The following is a 27,322-nucleotide window of genomic DNA, read 5'->3' as shown; positions in this document are numbered from 1 at the left end:
TTATACCCTATATCCCCATGGCTACTTTGTAATAACCAATTTGTACTTCTTAATCCCTTCCCCCTTTTTAGCTACCCCCACCCGCCCAATATTCCTCCCATCTGGCAACCATCAAAATGTCCTCTGTATCTATGAGTTTGTTTCTGGTTTGTCTGTTTATTTGTTTTGTTCTTTAGATTCCACACATAAGTGAAATCACATTGTATTTGTCTTTGTCTGTCTGACGTACTCCACTCAGCATAATATCTTCCAGGTCCATCCATGCTGCCACAGATGGCAAGAACCCATTCCCTTCTATGGCCAAGTAGTATTCCATTTTATACATATACCATTTCCTCTTTATCCATTCATCCATTGACAGACACCCAGGCTGCCTCCATATCTTGGCCATTGTAAACAATGCTGCAATGAACATATGGATGCACATGTCCCCTTGAAGTAGCATGTTGGGTTACCTCAAATAAATACCCAGCAGTGGGATTACTGGGTCCTTTGTCTCTTGTTATAGCCTTTGTTTTAGAGTCTCTTTTGTCTGGTATAAGTATTGCTACTCCAGCTTACTTTTTTCTCATTTCCATTTGCATGCTATAATTTTTTCCATCCCTTTACTTTCAGTCTGTGTGTGTCTTTCAATATGAAGTGAGTGTCTAATAGGCAGCATGTGTTAAGGGTCTCGTTTTTTTGTCCACCCTGTCTTTTGATTGGAGCATTTAATCCATTTACGTTGAAAGTAATTGTTGATAGATGTGTAGTTATTGATATTTTATTATTCATATATATAATTCACATGTATATATATGTGTGTATATATATAAATTATCTTGCTGCTTTTAGGATTCTCTCTTTGTCTTTCACCTTTGCCATTTTAATTATGATGTGTTTTGGGTTCATCTTGTTTGGGATTCTCTGCATTTCATGGGCTTGTATGTCTATTTTCCTCACCAGATTAGGGAGCTTTCAGTCATTATTTCTTCAAATAGGTTTTCAATTCCTTGCTGACTCTCTTCTCCTTCTGGTACTTCTATGATGTGAAAGTTGTTATGCTTGATGTTGTCCCAGAGGTCTCTTAAACTATCCTTTCTGTTTCTTGATGAGATGTTTATCACCAGCAATTATATAGGTTTGTTGTTTTCATGGTCAGGCTGTGGGATTTTATTAGTTAACATCAGGAAAAAGTAAAGGCAGTCCTGAGAATCTCAGACTTACACTACAGAAAGGGAAGAACTGAAAAGTGGCAGCAAAACACTATGGGGCATGTAACATAATGTTTTATATCTGTAACTGTGTTAATTATATTAATTCCAAAATATTTGTTTCCTCGCTATTTTGGGTTAATTTTACATTTTTTGTTATGGATTATATTTATGGTGTACTGAATTTTTTAAAAAGAAATAACCACCAGGTGTCCTCAGACACCTACGCCATTGACTAGCAAGACCACAGAAGTATAAAAACTGCACCACAATCAGAAGCCCCTTTCATTGTAGTTGACATTCATTATTGTTCAGTTTCAGCTTCAGGTGTACAGTGCAGTGATCAGGCATCTACATCATCCCTGAGGTGGTCTCCCTAATGAGACAAGTGTCCATCGGATACCCTATAAAATCTTTACAACATTATTGATTACATTCCCCAAATTGACTTTCGTAACCCCGTGGCCGTCTTGTGGTTACTGACTGTGCTTTCTAATCCCCTCACCTTCCTCCTTATCCCCATCCCCCCTCCCATCTAGCAACCCTCAGTTTTTCCTCTATGTCTCTGTGACTGTTTCTGATTAGTTCATTCATTTATTCTTTTCTTTAGATTCCTCATATAAGTGAGAGCATATGGTATTTATCTTTGTCTGACTACAATTTTATATATATATATGCGTGTATATATGTATATATATATATTTACAAGATGTATATATTTACATATATTTGCATATGTAAATATATATATATATTTACAAGAAGTGGAGTACAGCATTAGGAACATTAGGAATAGAGACAGTGGAAATGTAATGGCAATATGCGATGTCACAGGGCTAGTAGATGGGGGGAGGGGGGTTATCACTGTGTGAGGGACATAAATGATAAATGTCTTAAATGTCTAATTATTACATTGCTTTGTACACCTGAAACTAACAAAAAAAGAATTTAAAAAAAAGAAATAGAAAAAAAAGAAGCCCCTTTTCTCTTGAATGTCCCTCCACCGCCCTCTTGTGGCAAAGATAAACAATGTACTCACTGCAAGGGGGAAAATTCTTAAAGGGCTCCAACCATTACTGCAGAGCTGATTCCAAAGGGTGAATTTGAAGCCGAGAGGCAATAAGTTGATAACTGGCTCATCTAATATGCAAATAATTTAATCACAAATAATTGTTGAGTTTTACTGAGAGCCTTTTTTTGCATCTGTTGAGGGATCATATGGTTTTTCTTCACTCTAATAAAGCAATAGATTACATAGACAATTTTTCTGATATCCAACCAATCCACAGCTCTGCGATAAATTGTTTACTTATGAGACATGAACATGTGCATGTGTGTGTGCGTGCGTGCATGAGCGCACACACACACAGATTGTTAGAACAGATTTGCTAGTGTTTTATTTCATATATATATAACTGAAATTGATTTAAAATTTTATTTATATTAGTGTCTTGTCTAGTTTTTATAATAATTCATCAAGTGATTATATTTCCTTTTTATATTTACTGAAATATTTTGCAAATGAATTTTTATCCTGAATGTTTCCTAAAATTCACCTGTAAAACTTTGTGGCTACTATCTTGTGCGGTTGTGAGGTGAAGATTTTTGGGACAGTATAATTTTCTTGAATAGTTGTTTAACTCATGTGTTTTATTTCTTCTAGAGTATATGCTATTTTTATTCTGTAGATCTTTTTTTCTTTTTTGGGACTTTTTAAAAAAAATCTCATTTCTTTCTTGAAAATTATATGTCATTTTGTAAATTTGGCCTTTTTTTCCTACTTAATCTTGTCTAAGTTTTTAGTCTTTTCAAGGAACTAGCTTGTAGCTTTGTTAATCTCAGTATCTTTTTGTTTTCTATTTCACAATTTCTGAGTTATGTGTATTTTCCTTTTTTCTATTTTATTTGATTTAGTACCTTCTTCCTCCTTCTCCTTCTCTTGTCTCCTGAGTTGAAAATTTACCTCATTTTATTTCCAGGATTTTATGTTCTCTAATATATTTATTTAGGGCTATGAGTATATCTTTAAGTATTGCTTTGGTTATATATCCCACAAATTTTGCTACGTAGTACTTTGAAAGTCATTTGGTTTCAAACGTTTCGGCTATTTGGGACTATACTTTCTGTTTTATTTATCTTTTGATTTTACTTTTTCATATTTTAAAGTATAATTTTCTAATTTAGTTGCACTTGTCTTAGGATCACGAACTAGGTGATGGAGATTTTTGGAATTTGTTGAGATTTATTTTGTGTTTTACAAGTGTCTTGTGTGTTTTTAAAGAATGTATATGCTCCACCTGTTGGCTACTGAGTTCTCTATGTATTTATTAGATCCAGCCTTGTAATGGTATCGTTCAAATCTATATGCTTAGTTTTTTGCTGTTATTGTTTTTGTTTCTTAGAGAAACATGTTAAATCTTCCCACTATGACTGTGGATTTATCCATTTCCTCTCTGATTCATTAAGCTGCTCCTTTACTTGAAGCTTTGATATTAAGAGCACTTTACTAACAATTGTCACCCCAATAAACTTTAATTAACAAAAAAAGAAAAGAAAAAAAAAGAGCACAGAAGGCCATGATTATTATATCTCCTTGATGAATCACTCCTTTTGTTATTATTTGATACCTCTCTTAGCATCTATTTGTGAGGGTTGGGTTTTTTTTTGCCTTAAAATCTATTTTGCCTGCTATTTAAGATTGCTGAATTAATTTTGCTTCATCTATATATTTTTCCATCTTTTTGTTTTTGACTTTTTTCAGCAACTTTCTTTCTTTCTTTTCTTTCTTTCTTTCTTTCTTTCTTTCTTTCTTTCTTTCTTTCTTTCTTTCTTTCTTTCTTTCTTTCTTTCTATTTCCTTCCTTCCTTCCTTCCTTCCTTCCTTCCTTCCTTCCTTCCTTCCTTCCTTCCTTCCTTCCTTCCTTTCTTTTACTTTCTTTTTTTTCTCATTCTTTCTTTTTCAAATCAGCCAATAGAATTTAGCAAAGATAATTCAACATTAGGGAATATATTCACATAATTTTTCTCATTACTATATCAAAGTACAAAACCACATGAACAAATTGATACCCAAAATGAATTTGATAAATTTCTTTTTTTTCAACTGAGCTTACCAGTAGCCCCTCCCCCAGCCTCCGCCCCCCCCGCCCCCCCCCAGCAATTTTCTTTAAAGTAAGTCACTTGTAAGTATCATTTAGCAAAATTTTTTCATTCTATTCTGTCAATGTTTGGCTATAAGCTTTACCATGCATATCTAAAGTCTTTCGCAAATCAACTTTTCATTCCTCCTTACAACAAAAGATTTTGAGTGCAGTCAGTTCTGCCATAATGCAACATATGGATTCTTTTTTTTTTTTTTAATTTATTGGGGTGACAATTGTTAGTAAAATTACATAGATTTCAGGTGTACAATTCTGTATTACACAACTTCTTTATCCATTCATCTATCGAAGGACATTTTGGATTCTTAATTAAAAAAAAAAAAAATCTCTACGCTGTGCAAAATTGTGAAATAAGAACCACAAGGCTCATGATGTTGGGCACAATATTCAAACACTTTGTTGGTGAAACGCACTGTGGGGACAGAGTCCCAGAGAGCAGTTTCCAGGCTCTTGGCCTCACGTGGAAAGGTGCTGGCTCGGGTAGTAGATGGCCGTCAGCTGTGACTAGTTGGCCATCAGCTGTTACCAGTTAGCCATTAGCCACTGAGATAACTTCCATAGGTACGCTAGGGGGCTTGGTTGGTTGCCAGAGAAGAGGAGGGCGGATTATGGATGACATGGTTAGCAAGCGTGGTTAGCAGGTGCGGATTGTGGCTGGCGAGTGCGGTTGGTAAACGCGGATTGCGGATTGTGTGGATCCTACTTCCTTTGTCTCTCTCGGCCACCAGCGAGACTGGGGTGCAGCAAGACCCTCATTGGGGTACTGGCGGATGTTTGCTTTTGTGTCTTGACCAGCCACCATTGAGAATATAGTGACACGACTCCCCTATCTATGGCTCCCTTGTTGTTCCTTTTTGGCCTCACCATATCCTGCGTTCTTGTGCGGTGAGTGGGAGCTGAGCCCCTGCATTATACACACAAAATATAGTCACCTAATAAAAACAGCACCTAATAAAATTTCGTACATGTTCCTTTGGCCCTACAGACTCAGCCCTATGGCCAATGTCACTAGCAGGGTTCTTCTTGCTAGGTCTAAAGGTAGCACATTCTTTTATTATGTTTCCATTGTTTTCATAGAAACGCCTCCTCCTTTATTCTGATTCTGATTAATTCTTAGCAATAATTTATTGGGCATATATAGACATTTGTATTTTTTCATTTTTTAAATATTTTTAATGAGTGTTACAAAGAATGGGATGGTGAGTGGGATAAATTATGTATAAATTTAAGGAATCTAGAATCAGGATTATTGGCAGCTTGGACGACAACCGTGTAATAGCGAAGAATCTATTGAAAATAATCATTGTTCATGTAATATAGGTTTTCCAATTGTCACTGGAAACTTCAACTTATTCCAAAATAAAGCCATCCTAGGTTTTGGCTTGGATTTGGGTCTAACCTAGGAATTTATAGGAAAGAAATAAGATGTTTATTTTATTTCCCTCTTCCCTATTACAGCTATGTTCCGTGGAACCTCCATGAGCCACAAAGAGGCAAATTTGACTTCTCTGGGAACCTGGATCTGGAGTGGGTGCTGTTGCTGCTTCTGTGACGTGGCCCAGGCCTGGGACGGAGGAAGGGGGCTGGCTGGGGTTGATTGGGGACCATAGTGGCATCTTGGCTCTGCTTGGAGAACCAGAGGCAGACTGGGGTCCAGCGCCTTGTTCTCAGCACACTGACAGTCTCTGCACTCAGGACCCAGATGCTCTCCAGCAGTAAACCCGTTACTCCTAGGCATCAGGGCCTGCCTCCTCTGCGCCCAGCCTTCCTCACTGCAGCCCAGAGATGCCTCATCCCCAGTGTTGGCCCTGCTCTGCAGTGGGGTCCAGCCATCCCGGCTGGGACAGGGGTTACCCCTCGAGGGTAACGAGGTCATGGGAGTCAGGTTTACTGTTAGGGACCCTGTCCCCTGTCTGATGCCCTTCTTCCTCGTGACCCAGTGGAGCTGTGCTGACAGTCCTAGTCTGGGAACCAGTGATAACCCAGTTCCCAGGGCCTCTGGCCTATGACCTGGGGTAGGATTCCCTGCTCTGCTGGGGGTAAGGGCCGGCCTTCCCTTCACTCACCCCAGGCTCTGGTTGAGAGAGGAAGGCAGGCGAGGAGAGGAGCCGGGGAGCTCTGCCACCCTGCGATGCGTGCTGGGCTCATCCCCACCTTCCGCTCAGGTGTCCTGAGAGTTGCTGACATTGACCTTTCTAGGGCCTTTGTCCTGATGGCTGCGGAGATCGGGCTGTGGGTGATTCTGCGTCCAGGCCCCTACATCTGCGGTGAGATCGACCTTGGGGGCTTGCCCAGGTGAGCGGGGCTTTGAGTTCAGGGTACGGTTGTGGTTGTGGTAAAGCAGTCTACTTTACTAAAAATGAAACTTGAATCTGACAGCACTGAGCAGATATGCTGTTTTAGGCACTGTCATGTACTTTTCACACAGCGTCCCAGGGATTGCTTGCAGTAACATAGTGAGATGTGGGTACGACTGTAGTCCTGTGTCACAGAGAAGGGACTTGAGAGGTTGGTCCTGGTGTTGTGGGCATGTGGCCAAGTGTGTGTGTGTGTGTGTGTGTGTGTGTGTGTGTGTGTAGGGTGGGGCGGGGGTGGAGGGCAGGAGGAAGCATCAGTATGATCACAGTCTTCTTTCTTCGTGGGAAGGAGCTGTGCCCATCTCTGTTCTGCTGTGGTGGGAGGAATGGGAAGTGAAGCTGTAGAGAGTGGGACGGAAGGTTCTGACAACTTTTGGACTTATTCTGGGGACTTCTGACTTTTCTCTTATTTTGTTAATGGAAGACCATTTTCTCCAGTGAGCTGAGAACTCTTAACTCCCCTCCCTTCCTTCTCATTTTTCTTTGCCCTTTTCTCTCATCTGTGATGCTGGCCCTCAGTCCAGACAACTAAGGTTCAGGGTGAGAATCTAAGAATACTCTTCTGTTAACTCTACAAGCTCCCTGTTTAATGTATGGCTCTGCATCCAGGTGAGCACTTTTACTCCCCTGGGTCAGGTAAAGGCTTTGTTTTCTCCAAGATGAGCTCATTCTCCCATGCCAGCTCAGGGGCAGAAAAAGCCTGACCTTGAGGGAAGTGGGTGTTTTAGCGAAGCTGTGATTCCCTGTACAGGTCAGCTGTGGCTCTGCTCAGCACCTTAAAAGTGACTTGGGGCTGTGCTTGCTATCTTGAAAGCTCCTACTCTGTGCTCGAAGTCTCAGGTCTTAGAGAAGGTTTGACACTGTGCCTAAGGTACATACACTTTGCTCAAGGGAAATTTTTTTAATGAACTGAAATAGAATGGAGGAGAGTATTCAATGAAAGATTAAAAAACCTCTCATTAAGATGTGGCTGTACGAGCCAAGATGGAGTTGCGAGCAACTCCTAAGTTGTAAAGTGTCTTGACACTTTCCTTCTAAATTTCACAAGTCTGTAAGAATGGTCCAGAAAGCATCCTTTCAGGACTCTTGAGTGCTGCACAGCTGTGGGCATGAGATCAAAATACGTAAAACTGTGCGGAAGGGAGCCCTGGGAATGAGCTAGCTGTCGGGTAGGTTCCAGCCCCAACTCATATTTCCTCCTGTCTTTCCATCTCACTCAGCTTGTCTCCTTTCACCCTCAGCTGGTTACTGCAGGACCCCAAGTTGAGACTGAGAACAACCGACAATGGCTTTGTTGAAGCAGTTGATCAATATTTTGATCATCTTATGGCCAGAGTGGTTCCTCTCCAGGTAAAGCCAAAGTATCTTTACCTTCTTTCTTATATTTGCTTTAGAAAAATAGCTTTTCCCGACTTGTTCGCAGAATAAGTCTCTACGAGAGCTGAAGCTTATATTCTTGCGATTTTGAATTCTAGACCCTCATCTTACTACAGCTTTTGTTCCAGGGCTTCTGGAAAACTTATAGCACACCAGACAGGACTGGCAGAAAGCATGGGTGTGTGGTTGTCGTTCTGAACGTACTGGATGTTCACTAGACTCACTGATCTTATATTCCTTATTATTACTCTTAAATAATTTTTGCTGTTTTAAACAGTTAATGTACGCACTTGGTGAAAAATCTCGAAAGAGTTCAAAAGAGTTTATGGTGAAAGAAAAGTCTCCCCTCTTACCCTGTCCAAAGCCATTCAGTTATTTTTTAGGAGACAACCAACTTTACCAGAATTTTGTGTCTTTCCAGAGATTCTCTACACACATGGAAGCAAATTATTTATACAAACACTTACACATGTGTATGTGTGTGTATGGACATTTTTAAATATAAAAATATACTATTTCCACTGAGCATTTTTCTTTGGTCACTCGAAAATATGTTTTTCAAACCTGCCATTGTTTTTAATGACTGCAAAATATTTCATAATATGGATATGGATATATCAAAATTTAACTAGTGCCCTTGTCATGGGCATTTGATTTTTCAAGTTTATAATGAATAACTTGGTTCATGTGTGTCATTTGTACCTGTGTGAATATATTTGCTATTACTTACATTCCAGTCATTTTGTTTACGTAAATGCAAAGGGCACAGTTGCCACACACTGTCCCTTCTTCATTGGAATGCCCAGAACCTATGTGCTTGGCAAGAAATGCCTTTATTTTCATAATGTCAGCCTATAGCACATAGACCAGTCTGTGACAGAAAAAGAACATTGTGTCTTGCAGTCTGCAAGACAGTAATTGTTTGATCATTGTGTTTGATTTAAAAAACATAACTCTCTTCCAAATGAGAGGAGGCACATGGTGATTATTTAAAAATTAATGTTATTTTAAGAACATACCTTTTGGTATAGCTTGAGATGGGATCAAAACCAGAATTAGACTTATTATCTTTGACTCTTTTTTGGAGGCAAAATGATGCAGATCCAGCCCTTTCTAAATAATTCATTTATTATTATTATTCTATTTAGTTTCAGGTGTACAAAACAATGTAATAGTTAGACATTTACACCCCTCACAAAGTAATAACACCCCCAGTCTACTACCCCTCTGACACCGAACATAGCTGTTACAATTCCATTGACTATATTCCCTTTGTTGTACTCCACATCCCGTGACTATATAGATATATATAATTTAATTATGGTTGATATTCAATATTGACATTCAATGTTATTCAACTTCAGCTTCAAGTGTATAGTGCAGTGGTCAGGCATCTACACAGTCTATGAAGTGATCCCCCTGATAAATCTAGTGCCCAATTGGCATCGTACATAATCTTTAAATCATTATTGATTATATTCCCCAAACTGTATTTCACATCCCCGTGGCTATATTATGACCACTAATTTGTAATTTCTAATCCCTTCACCTTCGCCCCCATTCCCAGACCCTCCCACGAGCAAACAGTGTTTTTTTCCCTATGTTTCTGAGTCCATTTCTGTTTTGTTTATTTATTCTGGTCTTTAGATTCCACATATAAGTGAGATGATATGGTATTTGTCTTTCTCCATCTGACTTATTTCACTTAGCATGATATTTTCTAGGTTAATCCATGTCGTTGCAAGTGGTAAGATTTCATTCTTCTTTATGGCCAAGTAATATAGCATTGTGTAAATGTACCACAGTTTCTTTACGCAATCGCCTATCGATGGGCATTTCAGTTGTTTTCATATCTTGGCTACTGTGAATAGTGTTGCAATAAACATAGAGGTGCATATATTTTTTCTTGAATTAGTGTTTTTGTATTTCTTTGGATAGATACCTGGGAGTGGAATTGCTGGGTCATAAGGTAGTTCCATTTTCAAGTTTTTGAGGTACTTCCACACTATTTTCCATAGTGGCTGCTCCAATCTGCAATCCCACCAACAGTGCACAAGGATTCCCTTTTCTCCGCATCCTTGCCAGCACTTGTCAATTTATTGATGATAGCCATTCTGACAGGAGTGAGGTGGTATCTCATTGTCATTTTTATTTTGCATTTCTCTAATGATTAGTGACATTGAGCATTTTTTCATATGTCTGTTGGCCATCTGTATGTCCTCTTTAGAGAAATGTCTCTTTGTGTCCTCTGCACATTTTTGAATTGGGTTGTTTGTTTTTTTGGTGTTGAGTTCTATGTGTTTTTTATTTTTTATGAGTTTTGGAAATTAACCTCTTATTAGATGTATCATTGGCAAATATCTTTCCCTATTCAGTAAGATGCCTTTTTGTTTTATTAATGGTTTCCTTTGCTGTGAAAAAACTTCTTAGTTTGATGTAGTACGCCATGTTTATTTTTTCTTTTGCTTCCCTTGCCCAAGGGGATATATCAGTAAAAATATGACTAAGAGTAATATCTGCAAATTTACTTCCTATATTTTCTTCTAGGAGTTTTATGATTTTGGGTCTTACATTTAAGTCTTTAATCCATTTTGAATTTATTCTTGTATATGGTGTAAGAAGGTGGTCCAGCTTCGTTTTTTTTGTCCAGCATATGTCTGTCCAGTTTTCCCAGCACCGTTTATTAAATAGAGTGTCTTTACCCCAGTGTAAATTATTGCTGCCATTGTCATAGATAAAATGACCATATAGGCATGGATTTATTTCTGGGCTCTCTATCCTGTTCCATTGATATGTGTCTGTTTTTATGCCAATACCATGCTGTTTTTATTACTAGAGCCTTGTAGTATGATTTGATGTAAGGTAGAATGATACCTTCTACTTTGTTCTTATTTCTCCAGATTGCCATTGCTTTTTGGGGTCTTTTATGATTCCATATAAATTTTAGGATTATATGTTCTAGTTCTGTGAAAAATATTATTGGTAATTTGATAGGGATTGTGTTGCATCTATATATTGCGTTAGGTAGTATGGACATTTTAACTATATTAATTCTTCCTATCCATGAGCATGGCATGTTTTTCCATTTATTTGTATGTGCTTTAATTTCTCTCTTCAATATCTTATAATTTTCTGAGTACAGGTCTTTCACTTCCTTGGTTAAATTTATTCCTAAGTATTTTATTTTTTTTGAAGCAATTGTAAATGAGATTGTCTTATTAATTTCTCCTTCTAATAGTTTGTTATTGGTGTATACAAATGCAACCAATTTCTGAGTTGTGATTTTGTATCCTGCTACTTTACAAATTCATTTGTCAGTTCTAATAGTTTTTTGGTTGAGTCTTTGGGATTCTCTCTATATAGTATTATGTCATCTGCATATAATGACGCTTTTTACTTCCTCCTTTCCAATTTGCATGCCTTTTATTTCTTTTTCTTGTCTTATTGCTGTGGCTAGAACTTCCAGAACTATGTTGAATAAAAGTGGTGAAAGTGGCCATCCTTATCTTTCTGATCTTAAGGGGAATGGTTTTAGCTTTCCCCCATTGAGTATGATTTTAGCTGTGGGTTTATCGTATACGGCCTTTATTATTTTGAGATATGATCCCTCTATTCCTATTTTGCTCAGAGTATTTATCATAAATGGCTGCTGGATTTTGTCAAATCATCTATTGCTATGACCATGTGATTTTTATTTTTCATTTTGTTAGTGTGGTGTATCACATTTATTGATTTGCAGATATTGAACCAACCTTGCATACCAGGGATGAATCCCACTTGGTCATGATGTATAATCTTTTTAATGTATTGCTGAATTATGTTTGCTAATATTTTGTTGAGGATTTTTTCATCTATGTTCATTAGGGATATTGGCCTATAGTTTTCTTTTGTGTGTGTGTGTGTAATGTCTTTGTCTAGTTTTGGGATCAGGGTGATAGTGGCCTCATAATATGAACTTGGGAGCCTTCCCTCCTTTTGGATTTTTTGGAATAGTTTGAGGAGAATAGGTGATAATTCTTTTTGGAATATTTGGTAAAATTCACCTGTGAAGCCATATGGGCCAGGGCTTTTGTTAGTTCAGAGCTTGTTGATTACTAATTCAATTTTGTTGGTAGTAATCAGTCTCTTTAGATTTTCTGTTTCTTCTTGATTTAGCTTTGGAAGATTGTGTGCTTCTAGAAATTTATCCATTTATTCCAGATTGTCTAATTGTTGGCATATAGTTGCTCATAGTGTTTTCTTAAAATTTTTTTTGTATTTCTGTGGTGTCTGTTGTCACTTCTCCTCTTTCATTTCTGATATTATTAATTTGGGTCTTCTCTTTTTCTTGCTGAGTCTGGTTAAAGGTTTGTCAATTTTGTTTATATTTTCAAAGAACCAGCTCTTGGTACATTGATCTTCTGTGTGTGTGGTGTTTTTTTTGTTTTGTTTGTTTGTTTGTTTTTTTGTCTCTATTTCATTTATTTCCACTCTGATCTTTTTTATTTCCTTTCTTGTAGTCCCCCTGCACTTATTTTGCTGTTCTTTTCCTAGTTCCCTTAGGTGTAAAGATAGACTGTTGATTTGAAATTTTTCTTGTTTCTATAGGTAGGCCTGCATTGCTATGAATTTCCCTCTTAGGACTGCCTTTACTGCATCTCATAGGTTTTTGGGTTTTTTGTTTTCAGTTTTTGTTTGTCTCAAGGTATCTTTTGATTTGTTGCTTGATTTCATTGTTGACCCATTCATTATTTAGTAACATGCTATTCAGCCTCTATGTGTTTGTGTGATTTCTGGTTTTCTTCTTATAATTGATTTCTAGTTTCATAGCACTGTGATCAGGGAAGATGCTTGGTATGATTTCAATCTTCTTAAATTTATTACAACGTGTTTTGAGGCCTAGCATGTGGTCTATCTTGGAAAATGTTCCATGTGCTATTGAGAAGAATGTATATTCTGCTGTTTAGGGGTGAAATGCTCTTAAAATATCGATTGAATCCAACTGGCCTCATTTGTCATTTAAGGCCACTGTTTCTATTATTGATTTTCTGTCTGTAGGATCTGTCCATTGGTCAGTCGGGTGTTGAGGTCCCCTACTATGATTGTGTTACTGTTGATCTCTGCCTTTATGTCAGTCAATATCTGTTTTGTATAGTTAGATGCTCCTATGTTGGGTGCATAAATGTTTACTATGGTTATGTTTTCTTGTTGTATCGATCGCTTTATTATTATGTAGTGCCCTTCTTTGTCTTTTATTATAGTCTTCATTTTAAAATCTATTTTGTTTGATAGAAATATTGCTTCCCCAGATTCTTTCTCATTTCCACTTGTGTGAAATATCTTATTCCATCCCTTTACTTTCAGTCTGTGTGTGTCTTCTGATCTGAGGTGGGTCTCTTGTAAATAGCGTATGAATGGCTCGTGTCTTTTCTTATCCACTCAGCTACCTTATGTCTTTTGCTTGGAGCATTTAATTCATTTACATGTAAGTGATTATTGACAGGTACATAGTTATTGCAATTTTATTATTTGTGTTTCTGGTCTTCGTTAGTTAGTTTGCTTTCACCTTTCTTTTGCTTAAAGAAGCCCTTTTAACATTTCTTGCAATACTGGCTTGGTGGTAATGAATTCCTTTAGTTTATTCTTTTCTGGGATGCTCTTTATCTCTCCTTCAATTTTAAATGATAGCCCTGCTGGGTAGAGCAATCTTGGTTGTAAGCCTTTGTTTTTCATGACTTTGAATATTTCCTGTCATTCCCTTCTGGCCTGCCAATTTTCTGTGGAAAAGTCAGCTATGGTCTTATGGGAGCTCCCTTGTAAGTAACTAGCTGTCCTTTTCTTGCTGCTTTTAGGAGTCTCTCTTTGTCTTTAACCTTTGCCATTTTAACTATGATATGTCTTGGTGTGGGCCTGTTTGGGTTTATCTTGTTTGGAACTCTCTGTGCTTCCTGGGCTTGTATGTTATTTTCCTTCACCAGGTTAGGGAAGTTTTTGGTCATTATGTCTTCAAATATGTTCTCAATTCCTTGTGCTCTCTCTTCTACTTCTGGTATTGCTAAGATGCAAATGTTATTGTGTTTAATGCTGTCCTACAGGTCTCTTAAACTATTTTCATTGTTTTTTATTCTTTTTTCTTTTTGCTGTTTTAATTGGGTGAATTCTACTACTTTGTCTTCTAAATCACTGATTTGATCTTCTGCTTCATCTAATCTGCTGGTTATTCCTTCTAGTGTATCCTTCAGTTATTATATTCTTTATTTCTGACTGGTTATTTTTTATGATTTCTATATCCTTCTTTACTCTTGCTATCATTTTGTTGAAATTTTCACTAAGTTCCTCATCATTCTTATAATCAGCATTTTAAACTCTGTATCTGGTAGGTTGACTGCCTCTGTTTCATTTAGCTCCATTTCTGGAAGTTTCTTTTATTCTTTTATTTGGGACATGTTTCTTTGCTTCCTCATTCTGGCTGTTGCTCTGTGTTTGCTTCTATGTATTAGGTAGATTACCTATATCTCTCAGTCTTTGATGCATGACCTTATGTAGCATGTGTCCTTTGTAGTCAAATTGCTCAGTCTCCCTAATCTCCTGTGCATGTGTTCCAGAAGTGTCCCTTGTGTTGTGAGTGTTCTCCTGTTGTAGTTGAGCCTTGATTGCTTTTGTTGTATCAGTGTGTGGGATTGACTCCCAGGCTGACTAACTATGAGGATTGGCTATACCCACAGTTTATGAGCTGCTGTGTGAGGGCTGATCCCCCTCAGCGGAGGCTTTGCTCGTACAAGCTCTTGTGCCTGTTGAGAATTCCCTCTGTACTGCCTGTAGGTCAAACCAGGTAGTACTCTCATTTGGTCTGAACCTGGCTTCTGGGTATATTATTTCTGGTGTCTCTTGGGTGGGGCTCCCATGCAGGGCAGTTTCAGCCCAGCCTATTATGAGCCCATGGCTACCTGGTAGGTGCCTCAAAGCTGTATGCAGTTGGCTGCTGCCCATGCTGGACCTGCATGCATGTGTGGGTGGCCTCTCTGTGAACTGCGGCTGGCTGCCACCAACTGGGCCTGAGGCAGCTTAGCAATAGGCTCAGGGCCACCCCATGCCTGTTGCTATCTGTCAGTTGCCTGTAAGGCCCAATTGTTGAAAGAGGCTCCTTAGGAGCCTGTGGCTGGCTGGTGGACCTGGTGTTGAGAGTGCCCTTGGTGATACAGCACTAGCTGGGTGGGGTGGAGTTGAAGTGACTTATGAAATGTGACCATTTGTTTTTACAATGTTAATACAGATTCAGATCTTATGCCTGTACCTGGCCTTTGACCACCTTGTATTGTGCCCTGAGGACACTGCCACCAGCCTCTACTTCAGGCTTGCAAATTCCCGAGAGCTGCTCCCAAGTGGTTGTGGTGCAGTTTTTGGGTCACTGTTCACCACCCAAATCTCCCTAGTCCTTTTCAGATTGTTTGCTGCTGTAAAAAACCTCCTCCACAGTTTCTGGGGGAGGAGTTAGTCACCCAAGCACCCAGAATACCCCCAACAATGCATCTCTAGGTGGGTGGGGCAGGATTCCAGTGTGCTATGGGGTGTGGTCAGTTTTTTCTATCGATTCAGTGCAGTTTCTGCCCCAGCTTGCGAAAATGCGCTGGGAATACCATGGCCAAATCTTCTGAAATCCCAAAGCTTCCCTTGCAGCCCAATGCTGAGCTTGTATGTCTTCATTGCTCTGATTACCCCACAGGGATCTGTCCAGAAAGGTGGGGACGGGGTGGGATGTGGAAAGATGGCTGGAGCTTGTGGCTCCAATCAGCCCAGAGCTGTCTTGTCCCCCTCCCCCAGCTCTTTCCCTGTTGCTGGAGTGCACAGGACTGTCAGTATAGTTCTCTGAATTGTAGATATTTTGTTCTTTAATCTGACATTGCTACCTGTTTCTTCTGAAGCCCAGTTCTAACTCTGTGAAGGTGGGAGGGGGAAAGCCAGGCTCTGTGTTTTTTCTTTTTCTGATTTCTGCCTGGCTGTGCAGGCTTAAACCACTGTTCTCACCTCTAATGCTGGACTCAGCTGCCTTGTATGCTGACCCCTCAGGCAAGACTGTGGGTCACAAGGCAGTGCACCTGGATCCTGAATTCTTCCCTCTCCTGAGGCTGTGACTCTGGTCTGCATCCTGGGGTCCCACAGTCAGTGGCCTGTCTCTTTGCACTTCCCTTATTTCTCCACCCCTGCTAGCCCGATTTTCCCACCTTCAGCTGATTCACCGTGCAAGTCTCTCAAGCATACCAGTGTGCTGTGCAGGGAGATCTTTGTTGAATTATAGCTGTTTAATTAGTAACTTCCAGAGGAGATTTCAAGAAGTACTCCTCATGCTGCCATTTCTGTGATGTCATCTTTCCTAAATAATTGTGAATTTGAGTTACTCTTATTAGGATAATTATAAAGAGAAGAAATGGAGATTATAAATGGAAATAAAGCAGCACAGCTTTAGGAAAGAAGAGCAATGCAGAGGGGAAGAAGACCTTGTCTTTAGGATTAAACTCTGGGTCTATTTGGTGGAGTCGAGGTACATCCTTTGTAAGAAGAGCTGAAGCCATGTTTCTGGATTTATTTCTGCAATCAAGGTGAGACTCAGTGGCAGGAATGAAAAATCTCTGAGTCCTAAAACTAGAAAGTCTGACCGTTTGGATGGAAGTTTGGGTATAAGTAAAATGCTACTTAGCACTCATATATGTTCAGCAAGCAAAGTAAATTTATAAACATCCATTGAAATCATAAGGTGGGAAATTCTGGGAAAATTTTAAGAAGCAGGGAATTGTAAGTACAAATGAAATGCATAGGGATCATCATTACCAAATTATTAGTATTTTAAGGTCTTTCCATTTGGTTGTCTTTGTTGTTTTGTTACATTTAAATAATTTTTAGAGTATATTTACTATTTTATTGGGCATATTTATTCTTCTAATCCTGTTTATTTCATATGGTTAACTGTGAATTCTCCTACTATGGGGTTTTTAGATATCTCACTCTTCAGGCTGGGAAGAGGATACTGTTCAGTAATACAAACAGTTATCCTTAGTCCATCAGTCCAGATACTTATGTTCATTCAACAAGTGATTATTGAGCACCTACTATGTGCCAAACACTATGTAGTAGCTAAGCTTCCCGTGGGGCTTATAACTCAACACGAGAGACAAACAGGCACTTCAACACAAATGGAAACTGCTGCAGGGAAGGAAGCCTAGGAGAAAGGGAGATTCAGAGCATGTTTTTCAGAAAAAGTAACTTAAACAGTGACTTGAAATGTGGGCAGGCTTGAACCAGGCCAGGGGGAATGGTCAGGAATCTCCAACATGGGTGGAGATAGAATGAGGAGTTTGAAAAAGTAGAAGAAGTCCAGTCATTCTGGAGAACAGCATGTGAGCTGGAAAAGAGGCAAAATGTGAGGCTGTAAAGGAAAACCCACTGAACATGGTCATTCTCCTCTGTTCCAACTCAGGAATTCATGTCCCATTGTCTAAAAGAGAATACTTCACTCTAAAACAGGCATTTACTCAGAGGCAATAGGAACCATGTGGGGAGTGAAATGATCCGTTGTTTACTGTTGAGAGTTTATCTGCTTTTAGTGTGGAGAGGCTTCAAGAAGCAGAGAATTGACTTGAGTGTAGAAAGACTGGAGTGTGGAAAGATTAAATTCAATATTGAAAAGTGTTATAATTTCAGCACAACTAGGTCAATGTTGACAGCTTAGATGGTATGATGGGGTGGAAGCTTTACCACAATGGTTTGAGATGTTGATAAAAGTGAGAGTAGACAACTAGTGACTCTTCCAAGAAGTAAGGATCTTAAAGAAGAGAGAGCACACCTAAAACTAATATAATATTGAATGTCAACTGTAATTGAAAAATAAAAAAATTAAAATAAAATAGCCATAAAAATCTAAAAACAAACCAAAACCAAAAAAAAAAAACACCCAAAAACAAAGGAGGAGAGATCAAGAGAATGGTTATTGGCAGGAACAATCCTGGGCTGTTCTCTCTGTTTCTGATGTGAAGTTTCTGAATAAGTTTCCAGGGTGGTGGAAATCAGTCAGTTTGGAAGGAAAGGTTTGAAAGTACAGAATGGCGAGGGAACAGTGCATAGAACCAGCTCTTGAGAAGGTAATAGGAGGCAGGGACTCCTCGCGTGAGTGGGGGCATTACCCTAAGACAGGAGGAGAGAGGAGGGATACCTCATTCTTTGTCAGGTGGGAAAGTGCATAGAGTGGGAGTGGAAGCAGGTGAGTTTGTAGGTTTGAGCTCTCATATTTAAGAAGTTAATTAATATGAGAAATGGAGGGAAAACTGTGGCAGTCGCTACAAAAATCGTGAAGGTAGGACTCCTGGCAGAAGCTAAAGTACCTGGAGGTACTGATTATAGGGTCCGGGGTAAAAGAGAGAGTGCCTTCAGGTAAGGAAACAGCTAGAATCAAAGTGTCCCTCAGCAGGTGTGTTATCTTTAGTAGCAGACCACAGACTCCAGGCTTTCCCACGCTTAGCCTCACTCTCCCCCTTCCTCTGCTTATCTCAGTACCACCAGGGAGGCCCCATTATCGCAGTGCAGGTGGAGAATGAATATGGTTCGTTTAATAAAGATAAAGATTACATGCTGTATCTTCAAAAGGTAAGAAACATTTGATTTGTCGCCATACTTTCATGCTTCCTTCCTCAACATGTCGCTTTTACAGGATGTATTTCTGAGTTTGCTGTATGATTTTATGTTAGGCACTGAGGGTTATCGAATACGAGGTCAAACAATTAAGTTCACAAACTTGTTGCAACAATGTTGCTAACTTTTTTGGTATCAGAGGGTTTATTCATTATGAATTTGTACCAAATGGACAAACAGTTAACCAAACTCACTATTTGGAAGTGCTGAAAAGGCTGCGTGAAAAAGTTAGACAAACTGAACTTTTTGCCAACAATTCATGGCTCTTGCATCATGACAATGCACCAGCTCACACGGCACTGTCTGTGAGGGAGTTTTTAGCCAGTAAACAAATAGCTGTATTGGAACATGCTCCCTGCTTACCTGATCTGGCCCCAAGTGACTTCTTTCTTTACCTGAAGATAAAGGAAATATTGAAAGGAGACATTTTGAGGACATTCAGGACATCAAGGGTAATACAGTGACAGCTCTGATGGCCATTTCAGAAAGGGTTCCAAAATTGCTTTGAAGGGTGGACTAGGTACCGGCGTTGGTGCATAGCTTCCCAAGGGGAGTACTTCGAAGGTGACTGTAGTGATATTCAGCAATGAGATGTGTAGCACTTTTTCTAGGATGAGTTCGCGAACTTAATTGTCAGACCTCATATAGACGCTCAAGTTCAATTTCTCTGTGAATCTGCAATATGGTCAGCGTGATCAAGATGTACTTAAATAACTTTATGATGAGGTAAAATATGATGTGAAAAGATTATTCCTTTCTGTTGCTATTTCTATGACCCATGATTCTCATGAAGCTGGGGTTGGTGAATTTGCATCCACAGTAAATACATAATACTTCATGAGCTTAAGGATGATGGCTATCACCCAGCAGCTTTCTTACCTATAGTATTCACATTCTTTCTTCTGTTGCCTTTGCTCCTTCATGTGGGGGATATCTCAGACCAAGGAATAATTCAGTCCTGCCTGGTGGCTTTGTTGGCTCCTCCCTGTCACTGACTTCCCACATTCAGGAAGCTGATGAGTTCTTGTCTAAACTGGACTCTTCCCCAAGCAGCTAAGCAGGAGTCAGGGGCCCATGTTAGCTCTGTCCACACAGAGACCTCTGGGTGGAATGGCCTGGAGAGCAGCGGGAGGAGTTGCCAGCTGGACAGGGAAGAGAGAGCAGGTGACGAGAGAGGGAGGAGCGAGTGCTGGGCTCCACAGGTGTCCTGGCTCCTGTCCTACAGCTGTGGCTTCCAGAGCTGGACGAGGCCTGTGAGAAATTCCCCTCCCTAACATTTCTCAGGGGTATCACATCAGACCCCTTCAAATCAATCTCATTCAGCTAGCATTATTTTTCCTTGATTTTTAAAATTTATCATGCGACTCCACTCCCAGGCCCAAATATGGTTCAGTGAACATATAAGACACACAGAGAGGGTCTTCTCACCTTTGGCCATCTGTCTGCTTCCTCTGCCATTAGTAAATATGATTTTTTTTTAAATTAAATTTATTGGGGTGACAATTGTTAGTAAAATTACATAGATTTCAGGTGTACAATTCTGTATTACATCATCTATAAATCCCATTGTGTGTTCATCACCCAGAGTCAGTTCTCCTTCCATCACCATATATTCGATCCCCCTTACCCTCATCTCCCACCCCCCACCCCCCGCCCCCCTTACCCTGATTTTCAAATTAGTTTCCCTGTTTCCCAACACTGTGGCAGGCTTCCTTGCTTCCTTTGAGTGTCCAGGTAGAATTCAAGTTTTGTTAAGTTTCTCTTTGATTATCCTTGGGGCCCCATAGCCTCAGCTTCTCCCCTTCAAGCACAAAGAGTTTTCCAAGTCTTCTTTCTCTCTTTCTCTCAGATTTAGATCCCCCCTCAGGGCGTTTCCTTATAAACTTAGCCTTGTGCTTTCCCTCTTGAGGCTACGGGCTATCAGAGCCCATATTTAGCTGCTTTTGTGGCCTTTCCTGGGAAAAACACCGCACTGGGACAGAGACTGCAATTTCCCTCAATTTATTGAGTTTCAGATGGTCAGACTCTCAATTAAAACATTTTTTTCCAGCTCACACACTTTCCATCTGAGCCCAATTGTATTTATTCCCTAATTTTCTCCTTCCCAAGGGGGCAAGGGAAGTGGGTTCATTTTGTCCAGTTTTCTCAACAGGCCCTGCTGAAAAGAGGGATTGTGGAGCTGCTCTTGACCTCAGATTCTGAGAAAGAAGTGCTAAGAGGCTCCATAAAAGGAGGTACAAATTTAGACTTATTTTAAGGGAGAACTGAGGCTTTTAACCCACCAGTTTGAATCTTGAACAAGCCTCAGAAAGAACCAAGAATATTTCTGATACCTGCCTTTCCCATGTACTTTGAAGTGGACCATAGAGATTTGATATTACAATAGATGAGGACTCAAGGTCAAAGTGAAGCGTTCATTTGGCAATTCCATCACTTTTCCTTCTTCCTGTTGTCTTTCATCAACAAAGCCATAATTGAGTTCCTCTGTCCCCAGTACACCTTTCCATCTTTCATAATTTTTCTGTGGCTGAGAACCTGGATTGGTGCTGGGTAGACTTAGAATGAAGGCCTTCTCCACCAACATTGAGAATTCCAGGGAGAAGAAGAAGACAGGTGTTGTACCAGGCAGCCAGCCTCAGCAGAGGCCCAGTCCTGGGATCCTGCAACCTGAGGTGCACTGTGGACTCTGAGTAGGTCTTAGAGAATAAAGCAGCTGAATAATTCAGAACAAAGTTATAAGCTGATGTTATTGAGCAGCCAGATGGGTCCAGGGCAATATCTGTCAAGTAGTCCTTAGCTTAAGACTAGCTTCTTCTGTAGACTGCTGTTCTCTCCTTATAACTTTTTGGTGCTTCTTCCTTACTGTGTTATGGTACAGTAGAAAGTTGTTATGGTACAGTAGAAAGTGTGCTGGACTTGGGGTCAGAATTCCTAGGTCTAATCAAGTTGTGTGACCTTGGCCTGTTCCATTTCTCTGCACAAGTATCCAATGATGTGAGGAGATATATGACAGTCCTTTGTACATTGCAGCGTGGGATACAAGTAGTATCTCATTATCCTTACTACTCAACACACCTTCCTTCTGTGCGCAAATTATGGGCCTCCATCCCTTCCCTGTTGGCACTTGTCACAATGCCTCATGCAGCACCTCTCCCTTTTCTCTACAGTGCTGGCCACCATCAATATGAACACATTTCAGGCAAATGCTATCAAGTCCCTTTATAAGATACAGGTAAGGACACCTTAGTGATGAAGAGTCTTAGTCTCTTCACCTGTCATGAATCCCCCCCTCGCCCCAGCCTGTGCAACTGGTGTTCAATGAGGAGAGGAGGCTTGACAGAAAGACTGCAGCTTTTCCCCTGGGGGTCTCAACTGGGTCCCAAAGCAATTAGGGGAGTTTATGTCTTTTGTCATGGAGAATGAGGAGTAAATTCTGCTTCTGTCACCTGTGTTAGTGGAGCACCTCATGGAGATGACCAGATGAAAGGTGAGGGGTTATGTGAGGTAAACAAGAGGGAGATGATGTTTTCTGTACTCTGTGAGGACAGAGCTCAGAATGGGCCATGTGTATTGTTGACAGAGGAATCATGCCTAGCTTTGGTGGGGTCAGCCTTTATAACGTAGCTGTGCAAATTATGGGAATGAGTAACTGTATTGCACATGAATTCATTTAACAAACATGGATTGAGTAGCTCTTAGTTTCCTCTCAGTGGGTGACCCCCTGTGATTGTTACAAAGATGGATAACCTGTAGCTTCAGGGATTATATCCTCTCTCAACAGAACAGGGTTGAGCTCTGACAGACCAAATAGAATTATGGTTTCCTCTGCTTAATACACTTTCCTGGGTTTCCTTTGTGCCTAGGATAATATCTAAAACCCGGTCCATGGCCTGTGTGCCTGACACAGTCTTCATTTCCAACTTCAGCCCTCACTGGTCTTCTCCCTCATCCACGAAGGCCTTCTGTAATTCCTGCAAAGTGTGGCACTCTCGCTTGGCTAGACCCTCCCCAGTGCCCTCTCCTCAGCCTTACACCCTCCTCCACAAGTTTTAATTAAAGAACTAATCCATTCTTACTTCCTTTTCTCACTAATTTCTTCAGTTTCTGACCTATTAAGAGTAAAAAGAAGGGATTCTGCTGGGGGTAGATCCGTGGCTCTCTAGTTCTTAGTGCATTTAATAAGTCTCTTTTGTTGTTTCTTTTTTCTTTCCTTTTTTTTTTTTAAGTCAACTTTTTATTTTATTTTATTTTATAGGGGAAGGGGAACAGGACTTTTGTTGGGGAATATTGTGTACTTCTGGGACTTTTCCAAGTCAGGTTGTTGTCCTTTAAATCAAGATAGAACAACATATGGGATCCAGAACATATCATATCCAACCTCAGGGATCAGCTAGGTAAAGTCCTTGGATGACAGGTCTTCCGGCTTACAGAGTGACTGTTTTTGATTACAGCAGCATGCTGGAAGATTCCAAGACTGCAATTGAGAATGCATAGTGTGAATGTCTGTCATATTCCCCAATGGAAATCCAGCCATAATGTTCCATTGTAATAAAACGGCACAACAGCTAGGCCTGCTGTGGAGAATATGTCAACTTAAAAAAAAAAAAAAGAACCTACATTATTCAGCAGCTTTGAAAAGCGAGGCTAGGAGTGAATGCAGGCATCAGGCTGAAAGACTATGGCTTCTAATAGTTGAGACCACCAATAATATGAATTTTAAAAGAGATGCCTATATTTTCAGGCAAGAGTTAATTCAGAAGGTTGGAAAATGTAATTGCTTTGATATGTTTTCTTCTAGTTTTAGAAGAAATAAGTCACTTACAATCCAGAGGCAATATAATATAATGGTTAAGAATGTGAATTCTGGAGCTAGGCTGGCTGAGTTCAAATCCCAGGTCTAACAGTTCCTACCTGAGTGAACTTGGACAAGATTTCTAATTTCAATTTCTTCCTTCGTAAAATAGGAACTGATAGTATCTACCTTACTAGGTTGTTATACAGAAAAAATTAAATAAAGTACTTCAAACAGTGCCCAGCACATATTAAGAGTTCAATCATCATTAGTCATTTTAATATGGTAATAATTACTTTATGTAAATAAAAGTATAATCCATAAAGATCTGGTAACATTTATGAATTGTTATATACCAAATTGTTTAGTAACAAAAACATGCAAAGGAAGAACTGTTAGAAATAGAAAATAGATGAATAGAAACACAATTACAATGGATACTTCAACAAAGATGAGGTAGAATAAAATCAAATAAAGATACAGAGAAAATGAATGATCTACTTAATAGACAGTACAACTTAGTGGCTGATAGTTTGGTTCAGACCTGGATTTGGATTGTGGCTCTGACCTTACCAGCAATGTGACCTTTGAGCCTCAGTTTCTATGTGAGGAATTGCAGTCAGTTCTTTCAACACCAGCTTTGCATATGACGAGGTTGGAACTATAGACGGTGCTATCCAGGTACATCAGGGAGGCACGTAAATCTGGAAGGCGTCTGGAGATCATGACTGTTTAGAAGGACTGGAATAACCAAAGGTGCAGTGGGTGAGGGAGAGTTGGGGGTGGGGTAAGCACTGACTTGGGAAAAAATGAAAAGCATAGGTTCTTCAAAGTCTCATCTATTGTATTCAGTTTTTCTGATTTTTTTCTTTTTGTCAGACTTAATATTTTATTTGGTTTGTTTCTAGAGAAATAAGCCCATTATGATTATGGAATACTGGGTCGGCTGGTTTGACACATGGGGGAGTAGTGAACACAGGGTTACAAATGCGGACGGTAAGTATTTTGCAGTGTTTGACCCAAGTAGAGATGGCCCTGAATCATGAGTTAGTCACACATTTCTCTGCTACTCAATCAGATAATTCAATTACAACTATTAATTCAACTCATGTTATGTATAAGGACTTGCTAGGCCTGAAAGTGCACTAGTTAATAAAAATTACCTGGTTCTTACCCACAGGGAGTTCGTACTTTAGTGGAGCTGATAATTAAGATATAAAACAGTCAATATAGAGCTCCGCATTTGACAAAGGCATTGAAGCAAACCAAAAGGGCACAGTGATAGAAAAGACAGGGACAGAGTGCAGAGGGGAGGCATGGTGGTCATGGAAGTGTTTCTGAAGAAGGTGATACATTTGCCGAAAGTCTTAATCTTATCTCTGGAAAATGCACAGGACATTGCTGCAGACTTGTCAACTGCATGGTAGTAATTATCAGAGGACAACATGCCATGATGGTTGAGAGAGTAGATTCTATAGCCAGAGATCAGGATTTCAATCCCAGCTTTGCAGGACTAGCTGCGTTACTCAGGGCAGCTTTCCTTCACTTCTGAGTGTCTTCATCCAAAAATGAGGGTTATCATGTAACCTACCTCATAGGGTTGTTGTGAGGATTAAATGTGGCAGCTCATGCAAACCACTGTATTTTGCCGTGTATAATGAGCACCCACGTTTTTGGCCCAAACTTTGAGGGAAATAAATCTTTCATTTTAAATTTTTAATCCATTTTTTAAATTTATTTACATTTAGGTACTTGTGTTTTGTATTATAAAGGAATTTTAGCATTTTTTAAACATATCATGGGGCAAGAAATTCTATGTAACACATAAATATGAAACACAAAAACAGATATAAGATGGAAGAATTATGTACTGGTAACAAATATATGACATTTACGCATCATAGAAGACCAAGAACTCTTTGTCAGTTGCAAGTTCATCATTAAGTTCAACAAAACCAATGATCACATTCCAGGATATTGTTTTGTGTACGGCTATCATTATTGAGAGTTACACTTTTAACTCATGAGCATAAATAAAAGAATTAAAAACGTTTATGTAGATACAGAATTACTACTATCTATGTATAATGTGCATCCTTATTTTTCCCTCACAAATTTGGGCAAAAATGTGTGCATTATGCACGGCAAAATATAGTATTCTGAACAGTGCCTGGTAGATCTTGTTAATAAAAGTATTTTACTACTAAAGATGTTTTGCCGCCGCTATTATGAAAACATGCTGACTTGTATCTGAAGTAAAGAAAACCATTGAAAAGTATTGGGTAACTGAGAAAAGTCTGCTTTGGCCTGAAAAATAGAAAAAATAAAAACAAAAAGCAAGCTACCGCCACCACCACCACCACCAAACAGTCTTCCGATCACTTGCATGTCAAGCACTATGCCATGTTTCTTAATATATTCTCTCATCAATCCTATGATGTAGTAGGAATTAGTACCTTCATTTACCAGATAAGAAAGAAGAGGCTCTGAGAAAGAAAATAGATCATCCAAGGTTATACAAAAGTGAAAAGCACAGCTAGAACTGAATCCCACATCCAACTTTAACCATCCTGCTTCTCATTATGGCCTGTGGAAAGATGATCATCACACCTGTTAAGTCCTAGTGACAAAATGAGAGTTTCTGTGCCTAAAGATTGAGACGGCCACTTGTAGACTATTGCAGAAATTCTAAGCCAGTGTCCCCAGAGATATTAGTAATGGTGGTGTACTAATTACTTGTACCATTTCAAAAAATGTGACAAACATTAGATATTTAAGTGACATAAGTGTTCTTAGGCTATTATTTAACATATGTACTTTAGAATCCAATTATGTCCATACTCTGGAAAAATAATTTTTAAAAAAGTCACCTCAATAAATTTAATAAAAAAAAAAAAAAAAAAAAAAAAAAAAGTCTGGGAAACAAGATGTGGTTTCTTAGAGTAGTTCTGGCCAATTCCACCTATTTTCTGGTTAGAATCTTAGCAGGAGTTGAAGGACAAAGCAATTAAGTTGATTGTGGGTTGGGGTTGGGAATGATAAGATTTTACCATCTTCCATCTTCTATTAATTTTTAATTTTCTCTATGTTCTGATCTTCCTCCTCTACAGATGTTGAAAAAACTGTGTCTGAATTTATCAAATTTGAGATCTCCTTCAACGTGTATATGTTCCATGGTGGAACCAACTTTGGTTTCATCAACGGGGCCATAAATTTTGAGAATCACAGAGGTGTTGTCACTAGCTATGGCAAGTGTTTGCTGGTATGGTCACCTCCCAGCATAGGTGGTGCTGGAGGCACCAAAACAGAGGCGGCTCCAAAAGCATATTCTGGCATCATTAGGTTCTTGACCTATACTCTAAGCTGAGCATTGAAGGTTTTCCTATTTATTTTCCTTTCTCTGTGAAGTTCATAATGCTCCCAATAGGCTTTCATTGCAGTAGATGGTGCTGCCTATGACCTAAAGCTCTGCTTCACTCATCACGTACACTGACCCCTTGACTTGAACCTTCCAAGAGAGACAGATTACAAATGGTGATTGCTATATGGGCACCGATAGGCACAGCTGGGCAATCTAGATTGAGGAAAGAAGAGAGTGTTCATTAGAAAGTGAAACAGGATGAGCCCAATGTCATGGCAGCCTCAGGTCCCCAGGAGAGGTTGTGGGTAGATTGGCATTAGTTCCTCAAACCCTGGCCTGGGTTGGACCCGGCCAGGGGGTGGGGAAGATGTGTCTTCTGTTTCCTTCTGGTGGCTCTGGTCCATCTCATACTAGAAGTGCTGA

General features: G+C 39.5%; 1 protein-coding gene across 1 annotated transcript in view; it reads left to right on the top strand.

Annotated features, from left to right (window-relative positions):
* GLB1L3 (galactosidase beta 1 like 3) overlaps window positions 1-27,322 on the top strand; it is a 55,252-nt gene that overhangs the window by 4,519 nt on the left and 23,411 nt on the right. The window contains exons 4-11 of the mRNA XM_088800800.1: window positions 5,812-5,880; window positions 6,553-6,648; window positions 7,952-8,060; window positions 18,609-18,701; window positions 20,899-20,980; window positions 21,914-21,978; window positions 24,447-24,534; window positions 26,649-26,786. Coding sequence (XP_088656926.1) covers window positions 5,812-5,880; window positions 6,553-6,648; window positions 7,952-8,060; window positions 18,609-18,701; window positions 20,899-20,980; window positions 21,914-21,978; window positions 24,447-24,534; window positions 26,649-26,786 — 740 coding nt within the window. The remainder of the gene's footprint in view (window positions 1-5,811; window positions 5,881-6,552; window positions 6,649-7,951; window positions 8,061-18,608; window positions 18,702-20,898; window positions 20,981-21,913; window positions 21,979-24,446; window positions 24,535-26,648; window positions 26,787-27,322) is intronic.

Source organism: Rhinolophus sinicus, chromosome 9 (genome assembly GCF_057876585.1).
Source record: "Rhinolophus sinicus isolate RSI-liver-muscle chromosome 9, RSI-T2T, whole genome shotgun sequence".
In the NCBI taxonomy this organism is placed as follows: Eukaryota; Metazoa; Chordata; class Mammalia; order Chiroptera; family Rhinolophidae; genus Rhinolophus; species Rhinolophus sinicus.
This window is presented reverse-complemented; position numbering and strand designations above follow the sequence as displayed.